This window comes from Vidua chalybeata, chromosome 5 (genome assembly GCF_026979565.1).
Source record: "Vidua chalybeata isolate OUT-0048 chromosome 5, bVidCha1 merged haplotype, whole genome shotgun sequence".
Classification (NCBI taxonomy): Eukaryota; Metazoa; Chordata; class Aves; order Passeriformes; family Viduidae; genus Vidua; species Vidua chalybeata.
The window spans coordinates 50,722,873-50,744,393 of record NC_071534.1 but is presented as its reverse complement, the minus strand read 5'-3'; the positions used below and the strand labels follow the sequence as shown (position 1 = coordinate 50,744,393).

At 36.2% G+C, this 21,521-nt stretch overlaps 1 protein-coding gene across 8 annotated transcripts in view; it reads left to right on the top strand.

Moving 5' to 3' along the window:
- The window catches only part of CADPS2 (calcium dependent secretion activator 2), a 281,254-nt gene that overhangs the window by 101,407 nt on the left and 158,326 nt on the right, over window positions 1–21,521 (top strand). For all 8 annotated transcript variants that reach the window (XM_053942794.1, XM_053942793.1, XM_053942792.1 and 5 more), the window contains 3 exons: window positions 11,304–11,384; window positions 12,904–13,140; window positions 17,291–17,412. In XM_053942794.1, coding sequence (XP_053798769.1) covers window positions 11,304–11,384; window positions 12,904–13,140; window positions 17,291–17,412 — 440 coding nt within the window. The remainder of the gene's footprint in view (window positions 1–11,303; window positions 11,385–12,903; window positions 13,141–17,290; window positions 17,413–21,521) is intronic.

Below are 21,521 nucleotides of genomic sequence, written 5' to 3'. Positions count from 1 at the left end.
CAGAATCTTGCCTGAAACACTTGTGCCTCCTTTGGGAAACTTCTCTGAATGATATTCCATGTTTACCATACTGGAGAAACTACTTTGCCTTAAAGATGGATAGCAGACTTTCTGTGAAGACTGATGTTTTCACACATGTTTGATGTTAGCAATCTCCATGTTTTCAGGAGAATAGAAGCTGGAAGTTTGTAACTTCTAGCAGCAGGAGAAAGTCTCCCTGTGTCTGCAGTTGTTCTAGAAAACTGTTTTTTTACTTGCAAATTAAAGAGAAAATAACCTTGTTGTGGGTAAGAAGGAAGAAAGATTGACCACCCTGACATGCGCGAAGATGACTCAATGGGATTAAGAGACCCTGGCTGCAGAGGTGGATGAGTGAGTTCTGTTGTGGGAAGACTACATGTTGGACACTTCCAACATGGTCATGGGTGTGGGATCAGAAGAAAGACTAAGCAAAGTGTTATTTGTTGACTTCACCCTGTCCTGGACAAAGGCACCCATCTGCTGGCCTAACCTTTGTACTTGCCTCTAGCCTGCATCTATGAGGATACAAAGATTACTGAGGCCCTTTTAGCCTTCCAGCAGCTGCCCCTTAATCTGTGTGAGCACTAGTGACGTGACCTTGACATCAAAGGTGACTGTAAGACTGACAACAAAGATGACCCAGGATGACACATCTAATGTGGCAAGAAAGCAAAGATGTGATTGTGAACAGAACTGCTAACTGCATGGAGGATTTTAAACTAGATTTTTGGACTGAAGAGCCTTAAACTGTTGTCTTTTGGGTCTCACTCCATAGATCAGAACCGTCATAGATAGCAAAGTCAAATTCTCATGGAGCAACACAAATCTGAAGTTTGCCTTCTTATACATTAACCTCTGGATTAAATCTCTTCTTCAATCCTTACTCAACTATTTGGGATTTTTTATTTTGTGGATAGATATCTATACATCACACCACCACTGACCCCTGGAAATAGGTGGAAATACAGAAGATTCTCCAGCTTACGCTATAGAAACGGAACAGGAAGAGGGAAAATTTGATTCCATTTCTGCTATCTTCTAGCTTCTTCACATCATATTTACAGAAAGTTGTTAGCCTGAAGTCTGTCTAATTAAGTCAGCAATATTTAATTATTTGGAAAAAATATTGACATGACATTCAAGGTGCTTTCGCTTACTTAATGCGATTCTCATTAACATTTATTGCCCTAATTGTGTATATTCCCTTTGCTTTCAACACCCCAAAGAAATTCTTACCAGTGATTAGTAAGGCAAGAAAACATTTTGCATGATATTTTTGGAGAGTGAGTAGGGTAAGCAGAAGGAGAGGGGATTTCCTTATGAAGCAAGGATGACTTCAGGAAAATAGAAAAAACACTGTGAGCCACTTTAGGACATAAATATGCATATACCAACAAGGTTTGCATGCTAATCTTTTGGTTGTCTTGGATATGGTAATCTCTGTGCAGGTGGTGGGAGAGGAGGAGGGTGGAAGACTTTTTCTAAGGAGGATCAGGACATGAGTCATAACTCATTTAAGGCCCATCACTTCCTGCCTAGGGTGAGTGTGGGAGGGTATTCCCTAGGCAGAACCTGAAACTAAGTAGTATTTAAGGTGACAACCAGTATCTATTTCAGCAGGGTCTGGGGGAAGGTGAGAGAGAGAATAAAACCACCCAATTCTTTGATCTTCTTATTCACCAGATATTACCAGTGCAGCTGGGACTTCCACAGTATTCATGGTAGGCGTACAGATAAGTGCTTGAGCACTTTAAATAACTCTGGGGGGTTTTCCGTCTCTCCAGTGATTACCTAGGGACCTTACATTTCTAACTTAAAAGATACTTTATTTAGATGGTTCAAAAGGCTCTGTAAATAGCTCTGAAGCTTTTTGCCCTGCCTAGGTGTAGGAAGAACACTCATAAAAATAAGAAGACAAAGACTTGAGTGAAAAAAAAAAAAGTAAAAGTTAAGTTATTTTGTGTGTGGATATTCATAATTTTGGTGGCAAAGTTAGGGTGGAAGGCATTTTCATAGTTAGCAACAACTGAAGAGTTTGACATTTACAGTGTGGAAGACAGCACTGTGATGAGTGTGAAAAGTCTGTCTTAATAGTATCCCTGAACTCCAATAAGCAGATTTGAAAATCAAGATATAATTAGATTTAAAATGTTTACATTATGGCATATTACAGACTTATTTTTTCATTTCTAATAATAAAAAATGACACTTTGCATCCATGTCCTGGATTTATCTGAAGTATGTATTCATAGTATTTATTGTGACTAATTCTGTAAATAATAAGAGCTTGTCATTATTATTCTTCCTTCTGTTACAGCATAATGTGCTTTCCTTGTGTTTTCATCCTGTCTAGTAGTGGTGGCCAAACACTGTAGTTTCAACCAGTAAGAAGGCCAAACCTGGGATTTGTCAACTGATCTGGTGCATTGTAAATGCCAAGAGAAAGAGAGGCAGAAAATTCAATTGTTTTCAGTGGCACTTCTGACCAGTGCTAACATCTTTTTTCCCCTATATAATCCTCTTCTGATTCACTAATTTGAATAATAATGTGATTCTAATCACATCTAATTGTGCAGTTTAATATTTATATTTTTTATTTAAAAACAGTGCTGCTCTATACACACAGTGGTCTGACTCTCATCACCCCGTGACACTTTTTTCTGAATGACACTCTGTGGCAAATATCCAGGTCTAAGTAGCAGTGTTCTTATGGTACAATCTTGATGTTTTCAAAGGAGGTCTTGGATAAATGTTTCTTATATTTTCATTTTGATTGGTTCCTAGGGAGTTTAAGTGTTTTTTCTATCTGGCTCACTCTGTTTAAGAGAATTGTTGCATGTTTATTCAATATATTGTGTCCTGAAAAAGGCAGTGTAAGGGAAATCTCTGACTTTACAGATGAGATGAAAATGTTTTGTTTACTCTAATGTTGCTTGAGCTGCAGGGAACTCCAGGAAAATCTCACAAAACTGCATGAGCAGAAGTGTGACAAGATGTGATGTCATGTAGCTCTAATATAGCCCTAGGGTGCTGCATTGGAGGAGAAATAAACCAGTGCATGTCCAGAAGATGCTGCACTGAGCATGGGCAATTACAACTCAGAAAGACACTTTGGTTTCCCTGTGGTGAAATCATTATTTCTTTCTACAACAGTGCCATCATTTTCCTGTTGTATATAACCTTCTTATGCCTTTACATTCAGTATTGTGTGCAGCTTTTTTCTTCCTCTCTGAAGGATATAGGGGAGGTCAGTGGGACTAGAGGGTGGCGTTGAAAATCATGGAACAGCAGTCTTTTGCAGAGAGACTCAAAAGGCTGAAACTCTTCAGTCTGCAGCTGAGGTTGACAGGGAGGAGTATTGTTGAAGTTTACAAAGTTATGAAGGTAGTGGGTAAGATGAGTGTATACCTTCACTCAATAAATGCCACACCACCAGAAACTGGGACACTCAAGGAAACTTGTAGGCAATTGAAAATGGAAGCAATGCTTCTGTGTATAACTTTTGGAGAACTTCCCGAACCTTTTGTCATTGGGAGTGATGAGGGGAGAGGTTCAAAAAGGTTTGGACAAGTTGCTGGAGAGCAGATCCATAATTTGACATTAATAGGATTTTGTCTGTGTGTACCTTATAACATGCCACACATTTCCTCAGGCTCAACTATCATTTGAGATGTTTGCTTGGGAGACCAGCCAGGCTTCAGCATTTTACCCAAATAATCTCTTCTGCTGTCCCTTTCACACCCACAATACTAGTCTATATAGACCAAATTCTAGGGGAGTTTAATGTTGTCATTTTCTTTTTCAAATTTGTTTTCATTTGGGCTTTTTTCCGCCTTTCAGAATCTGCTGGTAGTAATGTCCAAGTATTATAATGATTCCAAGGCTAAGTGGAGTCTGTAATACTTACAGAAACACTAGCTAAAGACCATTAGATATCTAAGTACATGCTGTCTCATTTTTCTCTCCTTGTTGCCTAAACAGACTGCCATGAATAAATAAATATTTAAAATATCTGTATCTAGGTCAGAGTATCTTTATCACTGAATGCTCACATTGCATGATTAACAGCTTCTGTGAACCAAATAAAGCATCAGCTTTTATCTTTGCATGAAGTCAGAGTTAAAACTAGTAGCAGACTCAGTATGGAGGTAAATAGGAGGTCTTAGCAGACTTTCTTCAAATGGCGTTATCCCAATATCTAGGCAAAATAGTGATATGTGAGCATTATTGAATTCTCTTTATTTGTTTACATACTACTTGCCATGATTTTTTCAAGACAAGAAACCGATTTCTACTCTTGCAATTTAGGTTACCAGAACACCCAACAGTCCTATGAAATACATGTTTTATTTGGGCAATCGATGCAGAGCAATTATATGACTGTGTTGTGGAGAGGACCATGCCTATAAATTAGTGAAAATCCTGGTTGGGAAGCTCTAGTTTCTTTTCAGCTCACATAGACAAAAGTGGTGCTGGGGTCTTGTTCAAATCCAAATAGACCAAGAAAAACCTCATTCTTAACTGTGGAAGGACATTTGCATTACATTTCTGAGTGTCCTGTTCATAAAATATCAGTTCAACTCTGTAGATCAAGATATGCAATAAAATAATGAAGACTACATTTTAATTTGGTCTAGAATAAGTTTTGAACTGTTAATTTATTTTTTAGTTTTCTTCAGTAATGGTAATATTATGTAGAAGATGCTTGTCACATGACATTTGGTACATATAATAAAGGCCAAGGTTGTCTGGCAAGGTTAATCAAGTTCATTGTTAATAAAAGGTTTTCCACTACTTACAGTTTCTCTGAAAGGTTAATAGCACTCAGTAAGGAAAGATGATTGATAGGGAAGCAGTCATTGACTGAAGTTGCATTGTACAGCTGCACATCACAGTATTAAATAAACTCTTTCTTGATAGAGGTTTCCTCATTAATATATGGTGCGTATTTATTTCTTCGAATGTCTTACCATTTACAGTATTGGTTATGTACAGTGAAAGTTTGACCTATGTACATGTATTGAATGGAGTGGATTTATGTTAGCTCTTCCCACTGTGTGCATTGTGACTAGCTTGAATATTGTACTTCCTTTCCTCTTTTTTTTCAAGTCTTATTGTAGGTTTTACTTGGGGTTTTGGTATCGGAAGTCCCTGAATAAAATTACTCATGAGAGACATTTTAACCAGTGCTAAAAACTCAAAACTACATACAATTTATTTTCCAAACTTGAATGTAAGGAAAGGACATATTAAATTCTCTGCTTTTATTATTTTGGAAATTGCCTAAGGGTCTGTACAGTGGTTGATTAAAAAAAAGTCCGTATTTTAAAATTTTGTAGTTTTCAGTGTTGTTTTTGGCAATTTTGAATTATTTTTAAAATTCATTTAATTAATTCGTATAATCATGACTCTAGATTTTGGGTTGGTTTTCATATTTTTGTGATAACCATATTTTATAAATCAGTATATAGTAAGTTTAATGAGTACAAGCAATTAGTATAAGTGATACAAATCAATACTGGAATCAAATAAACAGGTTTAGGACTTCATAAAAATATTTCAGAGAACAAAGTATCTCACTATCTGAGATTGTACATGATTTTTTAGGGCTTTTCCGGTAGTACAAAGATTGTAAAAAAAATTTTAGTAAGGTCCTATACATTTTTACATATGTACACACTGAAGTTACTCAGACACAGTTTTTGAAAATATTTATTTGATAGGATTTTTTTTATTCAGCTGAAGCCAGCATATTCGACTGTTGACTTGCCTTGCTCTCCACCTTCATTATTACTTGTTTTTAACAATATTGACACACTACAGAGAGTGATATGATAATTGCTTTCTTTGCTCAGTGAAAGACCTTCCATCCTAATTTCAATATTTATATGATTATAAAACTGCTGCTTACCATCCCCCCAAAAAATTGTTAAAAAAAAAATCAGCAATCAGTAAGACTTTTGACTAAAACTAATTTTAGCAGGTGTTTGAGCTTTTTGTGGGTGCTGTGGTGCCAGAAAACTGAGTGATAAGCTTGGCCAGTTGTCTGAGAGGCAATCCTGTGCTCTACTAGAGCAAAATCAATACAAAAAGCCTGTGAGGCCTGATGGTGCATTGGGAGTTGTTTGAACACCTAATATGGCTTTTGGACCTGTGCAGCTTTTATAAGTCTACTTACTGCAGACAAATTGAAAGCAAAAATTATTTCAGTGGTAGCTGAGTTTTGTCATAAAATTTTTTGAAAATGTCTGCTGCATTCTACAAGAGAAATAATTTCAAAAGTAGGTGCCTTTTTTTCCTCTTTATTTTAACTCTTCAGATTTTCTCTCTTTTGACACCCCTTCCTTTAGGTTTTACTTGATTTTTTTGTTGCACATATTCTAAAACAAAATTCTCCGTATATTTGCCAAAACTACTGATTTTTGAGGGATTTGCGTATGTTGACTGGGAAAAGGAGTGAGTTGAGAAGAGCAAGATACAGGAAATGAATTTTTAAAACTTGTGGTTTGCAGAGTTCTGTGAGAAATCCAAAGGATTTCACTACCACAGTCTGGGTCATCTGTCAGCATAGTCATTTGCATGATACATGATAGGGATTTTACAGCATGCAGAGAATATGAGAGAGTTTTAAAATATCATTTTATTGATCTCTTTTATGAATCTTAATTAATCCTCTGTGTAATCTATGGACAAGGAAGAGAAAATATCTTAAAACTAAAGCTAAATGGCACAGCCTCCACTGAAATAGAGTGATGACATTTTCTTTACTTTTACAGCTCTGTCTTTCTTGCTGTGAAACAGGAGGCAGGAGGTTTATCAAAAGGTCCAGCAGTAGCTTAAGAAAGCTCCACACATCCTGCCCTTTAATTAAATCTGGTTTTTACCTCCTGTATGATGTGGAAGCAATTTACTTCCATCACAGTCTTAGCCTTCAGAAGTCAAGTCCTGTTGAATTCATGTCCAACAGTGATTTCAGTCATGAACTGGGTATGGCTCTTCTGTTTTGGCCTGACTTGAAATTTGTTGATTCTTCCACTTTCCAATTTAGTTACTAATCTTGGTTCACAAACTTGGGAAACTTTGAGAATCTCTGCAGGCTGTTTGTGTTCAGTGCACAGTGGCTTCTTAGTGCTGCAGACACCTTTATTCTTTTCTCAGTCTACTCCTTTCAAGCAACTCTGCCTGTGTAAAGATAAGCATGGGAACAAATCCTGCGGGCCTGAGAGGCGCCAAGTCTGTCTGAAGCAAAATTCCTTTTCTTAAGAGTCAGAGATAAGAGTAGCAAGGACAGTGATTTGAAAACTGACAGTATTTGCGTCTACTACACCCATTACCTGCCTGCTGCTTTCTTGATTGATGACCAACGCTGAGTGCTAGGACTTCCCTGTCCTCTTCCAGCCTTGATCCTGGATGCCATTAGTTGCTTCCAGAAAACCATTTTTTTCATTACTGTATTATCTCAACAATTTAGATCCAAGTCCTTTATTCCATTTGGTTTACATTGAAAGTTTTTACTTTGGCTGTCTGGCAGTAATCAGGGATGGACCCTGCAGGTTACCTCACAGGGGCATCTGCAAACAACCTTTCAGCTCAGCGTGCTCAGACTTGGGTATGTGTGACAAAAGATAGCTGTAAAGGAAAAACAAGCATTGCTGTCACACAGAATGAAAAAGTACTTTGGATTTCATGTTGCAGAAAGAACAGCAAGTACTTAGATATATGTAGCATCATTTTTGTCATTAAATGTAGAGAAATTTATACTACTATGGGCATATATATGTAATTTCATGTTGATAATACTGTGAACTAAGAAGCTGCAGGGAAGCTAAAATAATAAATAGTAATAAAATAGTCATATGGAGGAACTGTCAGTTTGATCATTGTGAAGGTAAAGAACAATAAATTAACAGCAGTTCTGTATTCATCGATACTCAACCTGATCTCGTTTCTTGAGCATAGGGTATCTGACTTTGTTTGGGTATAGAGTAGCGTAGGTATGTGCTGAGGGCTTTAGCGCAGCACCTCCTGGCAGCATTCATACCTTTTTTACCTTACGTTTCACATTAACCAGATTTTTTTCCAGTGTACATTTTTTATTTTGGAGCAAAATACACTGCTACACTACAGCCTTGTAGGTAATTTAAAAAGAGGAAAAAAAAATTGAATAGGAATCACAAAGTATGCTTTTTCCCACCTGTTAAAATATAGAAACATTCATTTATTCAGATGTATTTCTGTTCTGTGCTGTTCAGGCATACAAATTAAGCAACAGTTTGTCAAGTAAGATCGATAGCATGATGCTTCTGAATAGTAATTTTTAACTCTGATAAGTTTACAGTCTTACTTAAATGACCAGATAAACTGAGCAGCATTGACTTCATGCAGATTCAAGACAGAGGGCAGCACAACCTGAAGATGTGGCTGAGTGCAGGTTGATTTAGCCTCTGGTAGTGGCTGTTTGTAGCTTCACTACTGCAAAAGTGATTTTTCAAAGGTTTATAATGTGATCAGAGTTGAGCTGATTTTCACAGTTGGGATCCTGCTAAATGTCAGATCCTTACTTCAAAGCAAGATACTGCTTGAACTCTTTGACAAGATAGTCACCACTTTTCTTATTACGGATGAATACAGTGTATTGCCTGTTGTCTAGCATGGTCTCTTCAGAAGCAAGGGAGTTTTTTGGCTGAAATCCTTAAAGCAGAAATTTGGAGTAGAAAACTTCAGTCTGTCTTTCAGAAGTGGACACTTACATAAGCAACTGAAATCCTCTTAATAACAATTGTTGGGCAGCTTGCATTTTGAGGATGCTCCCACTCTATCTCCAAAGGTAATTGCCCTTATCAGAGTGAAAAAAAAATAAAGGCAACTTCAAGCATTAAGGAATAAAAATATTTTTGAATTAATAGCTTGATGTCTGATGGTGGTAAGTTTATTTTAGAAAGCTGTTGTAATGTAACACCATTGGGGAAAAAAAAGAGATGATGATCTGTCTTTTTTTTTTCAAAGTAACTTTTTATGCACTCAAGTGTAGAAACTCATAAATACTGATTTTTCTGATGATGTTTTAAAAATTACAGTCATCTTTGCAGAACGAAAACCTGTCTTACTCATGCTTTTGCTCAGTTGGGAATGTTCCAGCTGAATTAACTAGCCCTCAAAAGGGGAGTCCATGTCTTTGCCTAGGTTTTACAAGTTTTCAACACCATATGTGTGACATTTAAGGGAAACACTGGTTTGTTTGGTCAGGACTTCTGAGGTATCCAATTTACTGAAAACAGGTCTCTGGTGTCTGTAGAGTGTTCCGTAGTGAGATCCCCTGCTGCTAAAATACAAACTGGTTATGTATTTTTTTAATTTAAGTGAGGTTTAAGTGACATGGGAAGCATCTCTAGTGTTGATGCAATCAGTGAATAGCTATGGTATGGTCCAATTACTGTTGCAGCAAGCTGAAAAGTTTTCTGTGACATGAGATTTCTGTATACCCTCTTTTTCAATAATCTCTAATGCTGTAATTTTAAAAAACATGACTTTATATTTAGAAGTGGGAAGCACTATGTGTGATGCCCATGTAAATGTGAATTGTTTTTAAAAAAAAAACAAACAAAACCTATTTACAAAGCCTCTATTATAAATCCTTTCAAATTAGGGGTTTCTTTTAACCAAATTTCAATTGCAATACTGAGAAGAATCTGAGTAGCAGTTCTGCACTGTTACATTTATATTAATTTCTATGCAGTGTCATGCTTTTCTAGTTTTTATATAACAGTTTGAAAATTACTCCAATGGTTGTCATAACTTGATATCCACAAATGTCTTGGGTATGGATCTGATCTCAAATATGGAATTAAGGAAAAGGGTACACTTGATGTTAATGATTGTCACTTTTCCCTACTCATGTGATGGGTCCTATCAAGTGTCTCTCTGTGTAAAAAAGTGAACACAACTTAGAAATTCCAAATTCTTACATTTCCAGAATTTTCTCAAACTTTCTGCCGTTTTCACTTCATATTCAGGAGATAAATAAATTATGATTGAGTACACATTCATAATCACTTCAGTGCATTGCTTATAAAGTTGTTTTTTCATGTAGGTTTTTGAGTTTAGAATAAAAACAGATAAAATGACCTTGCATGAAATGAGATATCAAGGTTACTGTTTTTCTGATTATCACTTCATTTTGCATACTGCAAAAATAATATCAGCAGCTTTACTTCTTACTGGGACAGATGTGAAGGACCTACCAGTCATTATTACCTTGGCTCTTTTCTGTAAGTAAAGCAACCTTCTTTGCTTTTCTCCTCTTCAGCTTTTTTCCATACTTTACAAAACATCATTACTTACAAACAGCAAACTCATTAGAATTTATAAGTATTTTGGGAAGAAGACTGAAGTTTTAAAATAAGTAAGTAGGGAAATCACATTTTTAAGTACTCAAGTACAAAGAGATGATGAAAAGAAATGCAGAATTAAGGAAAAAAATGCTAAGATTTTCAAAATTAGGTTTGGCAATTATTCAGGTAAGATGGCAAGATGTGTCACTCTTTTTTCCTCTTAACCAGCTGTGCAGGTCCATGCATTGATGTGAAACCCCACTTCACCTCCCCTTCCCTCCAGTGCCCTTTAAAAGTAAACAGGTAAAAAATGTGTTGAGCAGTCTCATTCCTGTTGAGACCCAGCTGTTCTGTTGAGGTGAAGAGATGTGTCCTTCCCCTTTGCCTCCCTGATAGAAGTCAGACATCTAGTCCTGACTATTCTGTCGGTATGAAAATACTGGAAGTTCACAATTTGGGTATGCCTTGATGTGAGCAGTTGGGCAATACTGGGAGAAAAGAGTTTTGTGGGTGAAATAATACCATTCTTATGAGGCATAGTCACACAGTTTTCTTCCATATACCTATATATGCCTATGCAGGAACTCATGGCACCAAAAAGCAAACTTCCTTGCAACATTTTGTAAGCCAATCTGTCATTCCAGTTTTCTGATTCATGGAGAAATTATTTTAGCTGCTATTTTTATAAAGAAATAATACCTCTGCTGTATAGCCTGAGTATTAAAAATGCAAGGGAGCACTGGTTACCCTTCAGAAACCCTGATTGCTCTGGCTATATGGTGGCCATTATATTTCTTTCATCTTGGTAAGCCTCAAAGCTCTGTATTTGCTTAGTGTTTCACTGATTTTAAGATGAAAATTAATTTTTCTTGTTTTTAGCTACCTGCCTTGCTATAAAGTTAAAATATAGTGTGTTTCTCACAGTTGGATTTATTTTGTTCTCTTTCCAAGTTGGATAATGGAGATGAGCAAGCAGCCCAGATAAGACGTGAGCTAGATGGACGATTGCAACTGGCAGAACAAATGGCAAGGGTAAGTGATTGCTTTCTTGTACCAAAAACATATCTTCATATGAGATTGAGTGGGATGATCCATAATGTGTGTTTCCTGTTTCTTATTCTAAAATTAAGCAGAAGATTGTTTGAAAACAGTCTGGCAGATGCATTTATTTCTGCTCTGAAGAGTGGCTGACAATTGGGGTAGGGAGAAAGCAAAACCTGGTTTTGGAAAGGCATACCCTGTGTGATCTGACATTTCCTTCAACAGCAAGTCCAATTTTCCTCATTTTTTTTTACATTGGATGGAAAAAGCATCTTAGCAAGAGGAAAGATATTTTAAGAACACAATAACAGTCTGTTTTATTTGTCTTCTGTGTGGGCATATTATTATTTGAATGATCCCTCACAGGATATAGTACAGTTTGAAAAACACTACTGAGGGTTTGGGGTTTACTGCTAGACAACCCTGAGCCTTGGCCTGTGTTTTTAATCTCTTAACTATAAATTACTTGGTTTTATTTTTAGGGTCTTTTTTTAATATGTCATGTACTGGCTCTGTGATGCTGTGATGAGCCAGTCCACATGACTTGCTGCAGGACTTTTTGGTCACAGTCAACTTGCTTGGTCTTTGTTATTGAAACAAAATCAGCTGTAAAGGTTTTAATATAAAACATTTTATGATAAGCCTTATGACACATAACGATAAATATTGTCCAGTGTTTGTTTCTCATTTTTATGTAAAACATCTATTTTAGAATAATTTGCATTTTTTGTTTAATCTTGAATCACACTCTCCTAAGTGTTCAATATTCAGAGAAACTGTGCATAAAATTGGCTCTGTATGAGTTTCTATATGCACTACACATGTACATATGTTTCTTCTTTGCGTTTATCGTTATAAACACAATATTTAAATACTGTTGTCTAACTTCTACAGAGGAAAAAAATTATTATTAAGTTATATCTAATGTTTAAGAGAGAGATTATTATTTAAAATAAAGCAGTGCATTGTAAGTAAACATTACTTTCAAAATGAATGACCCATTATTAAAAATAAAGGTAAACAATTATAGGAATTTCTTGTCATGGTTGAAGTTTATTAGCTTTATATCAGAAGCATGAATATGATTGACTTATTAGTAGTAGCATGGGAAATAAATGAAGTAACAAAACTACTAGTGGACAGGTCCTTTTATAAATGCCAGTTTATAAAATATTGAAGGTAACCTTAAAGGTGTATTATTAATTACTATGCTTAAAACACCTGTAAGTAGGAACACCTAATGTGTGGTTCTTCAGCTTGGGTTTATGGTTAAATGATTCAGGGACATGTGCAAGGGTCGACTTTTTACTTTATTTCTTCTTTCAAAAATTAACTGCACTGTATTTATGGGACAGGATTCACCTTTCCATTACTGTTTTGAAGACAGTACCGGAATTATGACTTCTGTTCTTATTTATTGTCTCTTAACTGAAAGCAAGTCAGTAAATTAATATGATCTATAATGTGGGATTTTTTTTTTCACCTTAACTTTTAAAATTTATTTTCCAAGGAAAGAAAATTCCCGAAATTTGTAACAAGAGAAATGGAGAACATGTACATAGAAGAGTTGCGGTCTTCAGTGAACTTACTGATGGCAAATTTGGAAAGTCTGCCTGTGTCTAAAGGTGGGCCAGAATTCAAACTGCAGAAGTTAAAGCGATCACAGAATTCTGCATTCTTGGACATAGGAGATGAAAATGAAGTTCAGCTGTCAAAATCTGATGTGGTTCTCTCCTTCACATTAGAGGTAATTGCAAATTTCACAGAAAACTTGTTGATGGTTTAAATTGCTGGAATATCTGGCTTGATACTTTTTTTTTTATTAGTGCTTTCTTGGTAATTTAAAAATGTTATATTAAAGAAGTTAATTATGCTCTGTGTCTTTGGTAATTAGGATTTAGAATACAGCTGGATGATGCATTTTCCTCTTGCAGCAGTAGTTGCATTTGGGCCCACAGAGTAGTGTGGGAAGTGGAATCTCCCACACAACTTTAAATGAATTGCAGTTTATTAAATAACTAAGTATAATTTTAAATGTTATAATGAAAGACTGTTATTATCAGGAATGCCTTCCTGGAATTTTATAAATGAATAGTTTTCTCATTAGAAACATTTAGATAAAACACAGTGATTTTTCTTTCCTGGTGATCATAGAAGTTTTTTATAAATTTCTGCATTTTCCTCAAGAATCTGTCTTGTTTTTTTCTGAGATTATGCAGGAAGTCTGGCCTGTAGGGATGCAGTCCTAATCTGTATAGATTTCAACTTACTTCAAGAGGAAGCCACAAATACATTTGGTTATTACACCATTCTGATGACAGAATAGAGTCATAGAATGATTTGGCGTGGAAGGGACCTTAAAGATCATCTAGTTCAAACGCCCCTGCCATGGTCACCTTCCACTAGATGTGATGGATTAAAGCCTCCTCCAGCCTGGCCTCATAACTCAGGTTCAATCCTGCAAATGTGCATACCAAGAAATGCTTATCTCGCTTTCAATAATAGTAGAATCAAAACATTACCACAGTGTGTATTGTGTATTTGTTGGTCGGATGGTGCCACACTTGTTTTATGCACTTGAAGTGGCTTTAGTTTGTTTAAGACAGCAGGTAATGTTACACAATAAATATTTCAATTGTTCAAGAGTTCAAAAGAAATAAAAATTGTTTATCTTTTAAATATTTTTCTTTTCTCAAGTGAAACAAGCATCTGTTTTTTTTTCATGTGTTGAAAAGTCAGATAACTTTTCCCATGTCATTCCCAAGATACAGAATAAAAAAAATCAAATATGAACAATGAAGGAGTTTCAATTCTTTGTATAAAAGGGAAATTACTTTTCCCACTATATGCAATTTTAATATTGCTAACTAATAATGTAAAAGCCCAACAATCAGCTTTCAAAGAGTAGTAAGATGCATCATTCTATATGCCAAAAATTTTTAGCTCATCAAGCATGTAAAACTGGAGTGCAGTCCTTAGTGTTGAAGTATATGAGAAGATGAAGTATTCATAACTCCTGTGCTGAATCCTGTGTGCCTCCATCACATGTGCCACGCTGCCTCAAGGGGAATACCAAGCCTGTAATGGTCCATAAATAGCATTTACAATAGTAGTTCTGAATAATCTAAAAAGTGCCATAAAAAGTACCATAAAAAGTTTGGCAGTAATATTTCTAAGAAAGTGTGCTTGGTGATAGATGTAAGAGGAAGAAAGGCCTTCTTTGTCCCTCTAGAGAGAGAACTGTTATGTACTAGAAATGATGTGAGATTTAGGGGAAAAGCACAGTAAAAGTTTGAAACAATCATGAAATCAAAAATGACAGGAGATATAATTTCTGGTAAATTTATAGCAGCTTTTCTTTGTTTATAGCCCCTCTGCTCCTCCACCAGGTGCATAGACTATTAGGTCTGGTTAACTGTTTTTTTTTTTCCTTTTTCCCCATTAGCAATAAAGAGATTTACTGCAAGATAACTAATCTACAGTTCATCCTGTGCAAGGCAAAGAATTAAAACATTGCTCTACATGAGATAGTTTTTAGTAGGGCAGATTTTCATTTTAGACATGATAATAACCACATAAGTTGACACTCTTGCCAAACAGTGTGTGCATATTTTGTTCTTGGGAAGCAAAATCTCAGAAGGCATAAGGGCAAAAGGAAACAGTTGAATATATATTAATGAAGATTGAAATATGAAAGATGTGATCTTTTTCTATGCAAATGGCCAAATAAGAAATGCTGATTGCATTTCCTAGAAGACAGAGTACTTCTTTTTTTGAAAATGTGAGGTCAAATGTACACGATTTCACATGTTTTGAAATAACACATAAACATATCTGTGTCACATCTTGTATGGGGACTCAGTTGTAGGGTAACCAGCAGAATCCCCGTTGAGGGCTGCTGAACTAGCACATGAATGAATAGGAAATCTACATCATGTAGGACAGAGTGGAAGAATCCCAAAATTTCTAGATGCAGGGTAAAGTGGCCAGTGTTCTTGCTGACACTGTGCATTGTTATTATAAATAGTAGAACTTGCTAGTAATAGTAACAGTGTTCTAGTGGGAGTAGACCTTACTATGGTCAGAGACATTCCTGAGCATCACTGCAAGCAACGGCCACTGTTTTTACAATTTGAATATTTCCTTAAATATCCTGTTGGTAGAAATTTAGAAAAAAAAAATTAAAAACCCATAGTAGTAGGAGAAGACTTATTTATATTCTCCAGCTGTTAGACAGTTTCAAAAGCAGACAAGTATTTAGGAAGCTGTTTATCCGCTAATGAGCTAATACATCCACTAGTGACAGTTTCCTTTGGAAGGAATAAAATGCAACTTTTTTCCAGTGCTGGAATCCAGAATTGTTACCAAAGAAAAGTGTATTCTGCAGTTAAGTTAGAAATTCAGGAAAAGACATACCAACATAAAAATGAGTAAACATGAAGTCAGTATTCGGCAAGGACATATACTTGCTACGTGGAAAGACCGTATAGGGAGTATTAACCTAGAAGGATCTTCAGTGCTGTCTAACTGCTTGAATTCCTGAACAACAGATTGATCATTCTCCCTGGATTGCTGTTCTTATTTATGAACCATAATAGGCAGTATTGATTATTTATGGGTTATATTAAAATGGTCTAAAAATGGTCTAGTCTGATCAATGACTGTTGGCTCACTGTAATATTTACAAATTAGCAATTTTGCAAGACATATCTATTACTAACATTCTGTGAGATTTAAAGTAAAAAGTATTTTATAGCTGGGGGTGAAGTCTCATTTAATTTACTGGAATTGGAAAAAAAGTGGCACATGTGCAAAGAAATTTAGTAGCAACATATTTCAGTAGTTGCTTGCTGATATAAGGAACCTATTGTCTCTAATGAGACCAAAAGTAGTCATTACTTCAGGCACCTTTAAATCAAATTAAACAAATGTTGATTAACATGTAAGGTTTAGTTGAGGGCAGCTTCTTTCCTTCTTTGAGCCCAGTTTCTTTGCATGGGCCCAAAGGGAACTGGCAAGAAAAGCAGCTTTTCCAAAGAAAGCAGGGCAACCTGACTATGTTCTCAAGTCTTCTGAATTAGAAACATCTGAAATGCAAAAATTCCAATAATTTCACACTGTGACAAGATTTATAAAAGGCAGAGAGTATTTAAAGTAGAGCTGCATTTGGCTTTTCTGAGCTAGTGTAGAGTAGTCTAGAGGAGGTGAAAATCTACAGGATCTGCCAAGCTGAAAATTTCCCTGGTGAGGAAAACTTGTAGGGCACAGCTGGTAGTGGTGGCTTTTTCTGTTTCTCTTCTCCCTCTTCCCCATATTCATACTGAACCTGACTGCAAGTACTGCACTGGGAGGAGGAAAAGATGTGCACAGTGGGGGAAAAACTGACAGGAGCTGATACCAGTGCTCTGACCTGCGTCTTGCTCAGCCCAACACCAAATCCCTTCTGAGGTTCAAGGGTTGCAATCTCCAGAGACACAACACCATAATTTACTGGTCTAGATATGATCAATGTACTTACTTGTTTACCATCAGACTTAGTAACCTATTTGTTCTATAAATATTCACTTAAATGGCTGATTAGAAGATACAGTTTCTCATGTATGCAGATTTAGAATTATATTCAGACATGAGTCTCAAATTGTGCTATTGGCATTTAAATTATCATTGGAGTGAGTTTTTGGTCACTGCCCAATTAGAAACAGAGCAAAAATTTCAATTCCTTCTAGATGTTGTTAAAAGTGGAAAAAGAAGATAAAACTCTCTTCTGTCTTAAGATTTGAGTGGACTTCGGCATTTTTGGGATTTTTTTTTTTTAATCTTCACGGAGCTTAGTACTGCAGTAATTGTGCTGTATAATTTTTTTCTGAAGGATAAACTACTTGCTCTCTTTTCCTCAGATTGTTATAATGGAAGTACAAGGTTTAAAGTCAGTTGCTCCCAATCGGATTGTCTACTGCACCATGGAAGTGGAAGGGGGCGAAAAGCTTCAGACAGACCAAGCAGAAGCATCCAGGCCACAGTAAGCCACTCTACTCTTGCTGCATCAGTATCTCTTTCCTGTCGTGGGAGAACTTGTCTGGTTTTCTCTACAATTTTTACAATTAGCTTAGTACTAGGTTATGTGATTTTTTTTCCTGAGTAGTTAATGTTGAATTCTTTCTGAGAAGTTAAAATACAAATAATACTTATTTAGGGTGAAGTAGGTACAAAGTGTGGATGCTGTCCAAATGAAAGCCATTGAATGTACGGGTGAGGAAAAGAACTAGAGACTGCATCCTCCAAAAATACGAACCTCTTGATAGATGTTAGCCTGGGGTGATTTTATGTATTCTAGGTTAACGTGCAGGGGGCTTTGTGGAGTGTAACTTGTTCAGTTGGAGGGAAATCAATACTCAGTAATCAATCTTGACAAAGCTTGCTCACCTGCTGAGCCTATTTCATTTTAAATTATAGGATCCAGTTCTTTCAATTAATTTTTGATGGAGGCAGTGAGCAAACTGACTTAGAGGGGGATAACATCATGCAGTCTGTAGTTGAACCAGTTAGTGTAGCAGAGAGTAAGAAATTAAATTGGTTGATTTGTTTGACCTACACACTGTCTTCAGACACTTTTCACTCTGTTAAAATGTCATTTGGAATCTTTCGTAGATAACTTTCCAGACAGTATGTTGGGGTTTTACTGGCACCATAGTGTGCCATGTGAAAGACAATTTAAAAATTGCAGTTGTTACAATATCTAATAAAACATCTTCTATGGAATTGGGATGGTAGTTTCTATTCCATTCGGACCACAAAGACAGAATTTTTAGACAAAATTAGAAGCACAATTTTATCTCTTTTGTCTCTTCTATGGTTGGGAGTAGAAAGAGATCTAATTTAGTGGACTTTCTTCTAGCTGTGGCAACATTTCTTGGCAAATAAGCCAGCAGCATGTTCAAACAGCTTTGCAGAACACTAAGTATGTGGGACAAGATGTAAAATTCGTTTGTCACAGTCCCTGGCTGTGTTCCTCCTCCAGGGTATTGGAATGCTTATTCTTATCATTTTCATGTACTATGTGAGGGCCTTCTAAAAGGAACGATAATAAAAAAGACACACAGATGTACACATGAAGCAAGGTTGTAAGTGGGTATTCAACATCACCTGCTTATTTTTTGACCTTTTGGAGTGTTTTCTGCTGGCTCAGGGTCCCATGAGACCCACTAGGCTTCTTTATGGAGGGCACATCTCCAAATTGTCCTTTGTCTTACAGTTAACTCTCATATGCTTCCCTGCAGCACATGCCTACAGCCTTTGCCTGCTGACACAGCCAAGGTTGTTGTTTCTTCTCATGGCGTATTGCTTTTTCCTCACCCTTGAACTTGTTTGGGTCTGTTTTAAACGCTTGCTTAACCTCTGATGTCATTGGTATGAGTCTTTAAATCACCTAGAATACACGAGTTTTTGAATTTTGGACATGTTTATCTTCCTTTCAGAAAACAGTCTGAGGATGTTAAGGGTTTTGTTTTCTCTAGCTATTTCCAGATATGGTGAGCAAAACATGATAGGGATGGTTCACAATCAGTTCATGGCTTACTTATTTCATACTGCAGGTTAAGGTAAAGATTGTAAAATCAATCAGAACTATATAGATGCATCAAGTAAAAATTACCAAGAGATTAATTGATTTTCCTACGTGTAAAAGTGGAAACTTTGTGAAAGGGAAGTTCCAGAAAAGGTGGAGTCAATGCAAAAAACTACTGAAGTGATTCTAGGAAAAGGTGTAATGTTATGACCTGCTCCAAGATTGTAAACTGATTAAATGAACTTCAGGCTCAAAAGGTATGAGCTGATTGAATATGGGAAAAAGACAGATTATGGGCTATTCCATCTAAGTGATGTTGTACAAACCAAAGTCATATGGATTTGTTTGGAAAAAATATGCATCTTTAGAAGATGAATTTTTGAGAAATGCCCTGAACTGTAGTCTGGAAGCACAGAAATGGGAGTTACTGGTGCTGTTGACTTGCTGTCCTGTAAAACAGTGTAACTTAAAGAGGCAAGGATTACAGAGCTCTGAAAAGTATCTTGTTCTTATGCTCCTGTGAGTTGTGCTCTTTTCAATTTCTGACAAGAGTGATTAGGAGACATTGGCATGCAGTATGATTATGAGTATTTAGAGACTTAGCTTTTGAGCACAGATAGAGACCTCGTTTGAGGCAATGGGGGAGGATATTAAATTAGACAAGCATGAAATTAGCAAATTACAAGCAAACAGTAAGAAGGTGGAGGAAGCTGCCTATGGAAAGGGACATGCTTTTTTCCATAGTTTAGTTTTTCTGTTAGAGCCAAATCAGGTTTTCTTGGCAGTAGCAATATTGCTTTTATTGATTGATGGTGGAGGCAACCAAGAGGGCTTAGCAGAGTTTAATCAGAAATTGCGCTGGTAGAAGAGTACTGGTGGGCAAGCACAGCCAGACTTTCTCTTTCCTGATACAGAGAAAACAGCTGTCAGATGCCTGAGGCTACTGCCTGCCTGCTTTGCCTGCTGCTGGAGCTGGCTTTTACTGGTGTAATTTTTGGTACTGTCTTCCTGGTATGAAGGAAAAGTATAAGTGAAGCTGGAGGAGATCGTAACTTCAGATTTTATGTAGGATGTGCAGCTAGAAAAGGGTGCCAAAGCTCTCATACTAAGCATAGAATGAGACAATGAAAAGTGAATGATTACCACCAGCCTGCTGTGGGAGACTGCTGGCAGGAGACATTTTTCTGTAGTCAGTTTATCATTTTGAACTGATAGCTACATTTATGAAGAAAAAAAAAACAGTATAAAGAATTATTTATGCCTATTTTTTCATCTGTGAAACATCACTGTATGCAGTGCAATGCTACTACTCAGAAAATTCAAAAGCTTTTACAGTGAAAAGGAAAAAATAAGACACTCACATGAATGTTTCAAAATGCCACTGCAAGCCAGTGTGATCTTAGAAGAGAGATTAATGGAAACATGAGTCAAATGTACACTTAATTCACAGTTTATCCACTATTCCAAATGCTGAATATTTTCTCAAGTATTTTTATACATGTATATAAGTATTCCTCTAAATCCCTGAGTGCCATCTTAAGAGTAATACAAAAACTAGAAACAATATTCATTCCTAAAGGGAAGATGCCTAATTAAAGTCCCTGGAAGGGGCTTTCAGTTTTCATCAGTAGTAAATATTTTCTGGTTTTTTAATGCATTTAACCCCTGCTTTCTCTCTCTTTGAATAATAACTTTATAAGTTTATGTTTAAGTGCTTCATTTTCTTCTTTAGCAACCTAAATGAAGTACTGCTTATATGTATCTTACTGAGTAACTGATGGTCATTCTAAAATGCAAATGCTATAGAATAACGTAGGTTTATTGAGCTTTTGTCTTGGACAGTTTTACAAACAGATCAGTTACACAGCTTCACATGCAAACCCAATAAAAATTTTATAACTGCCTGTGAAATACTTCATTCCTTCCAACTGTTTTCCTGCCTTTTAGCCCTGCTGAAAATCCCTCCAACATAGCCTGTGACCTTTTCTACCAGAGATCAGTAAGCAGAGCCCTCAGAGGGCCCTTTTAGTTGTGTGATGCTTTGCATAACTTTGTTGCTGTGATGCCACAGGGGGTCATCTGCAGAAATCCAGTGCTAATTTCATTTTTCAAACGTTATTGAAGACATCTTGTGGAGTCTGGTATCCACATTTGTTTCTTATCCTTGATTTTTATTCATTCTGAATATTAAATAATGTGATTTCTTGAAAGTGTCATGTTTCAGGCATGTAAAATCCTGCCTAAAAATAAAAAATGGGAACATACTATCATTTAGTACTACACATGACATTTTCTTGTCACATACTTAGGCAATATGAAAAGATCATATCTTGATGATGAGAAAACTTTAATAGAGACAGGATATTTATTCTTCATGTGAACAAGACAAATAAGACGATCATATTTTACTGCCAGTGATTGTAGAATCTTATTAAAAGGGCTATTATATGTTAGAAGTATGTGAAGAATGCGTGATTAAATCTGACTAGAGGAGGCAGGGAACCTCAGTCAGTACTGCACAAATAAAATAAATGCTGCTCACATTATTTTTATGCCATATTCTA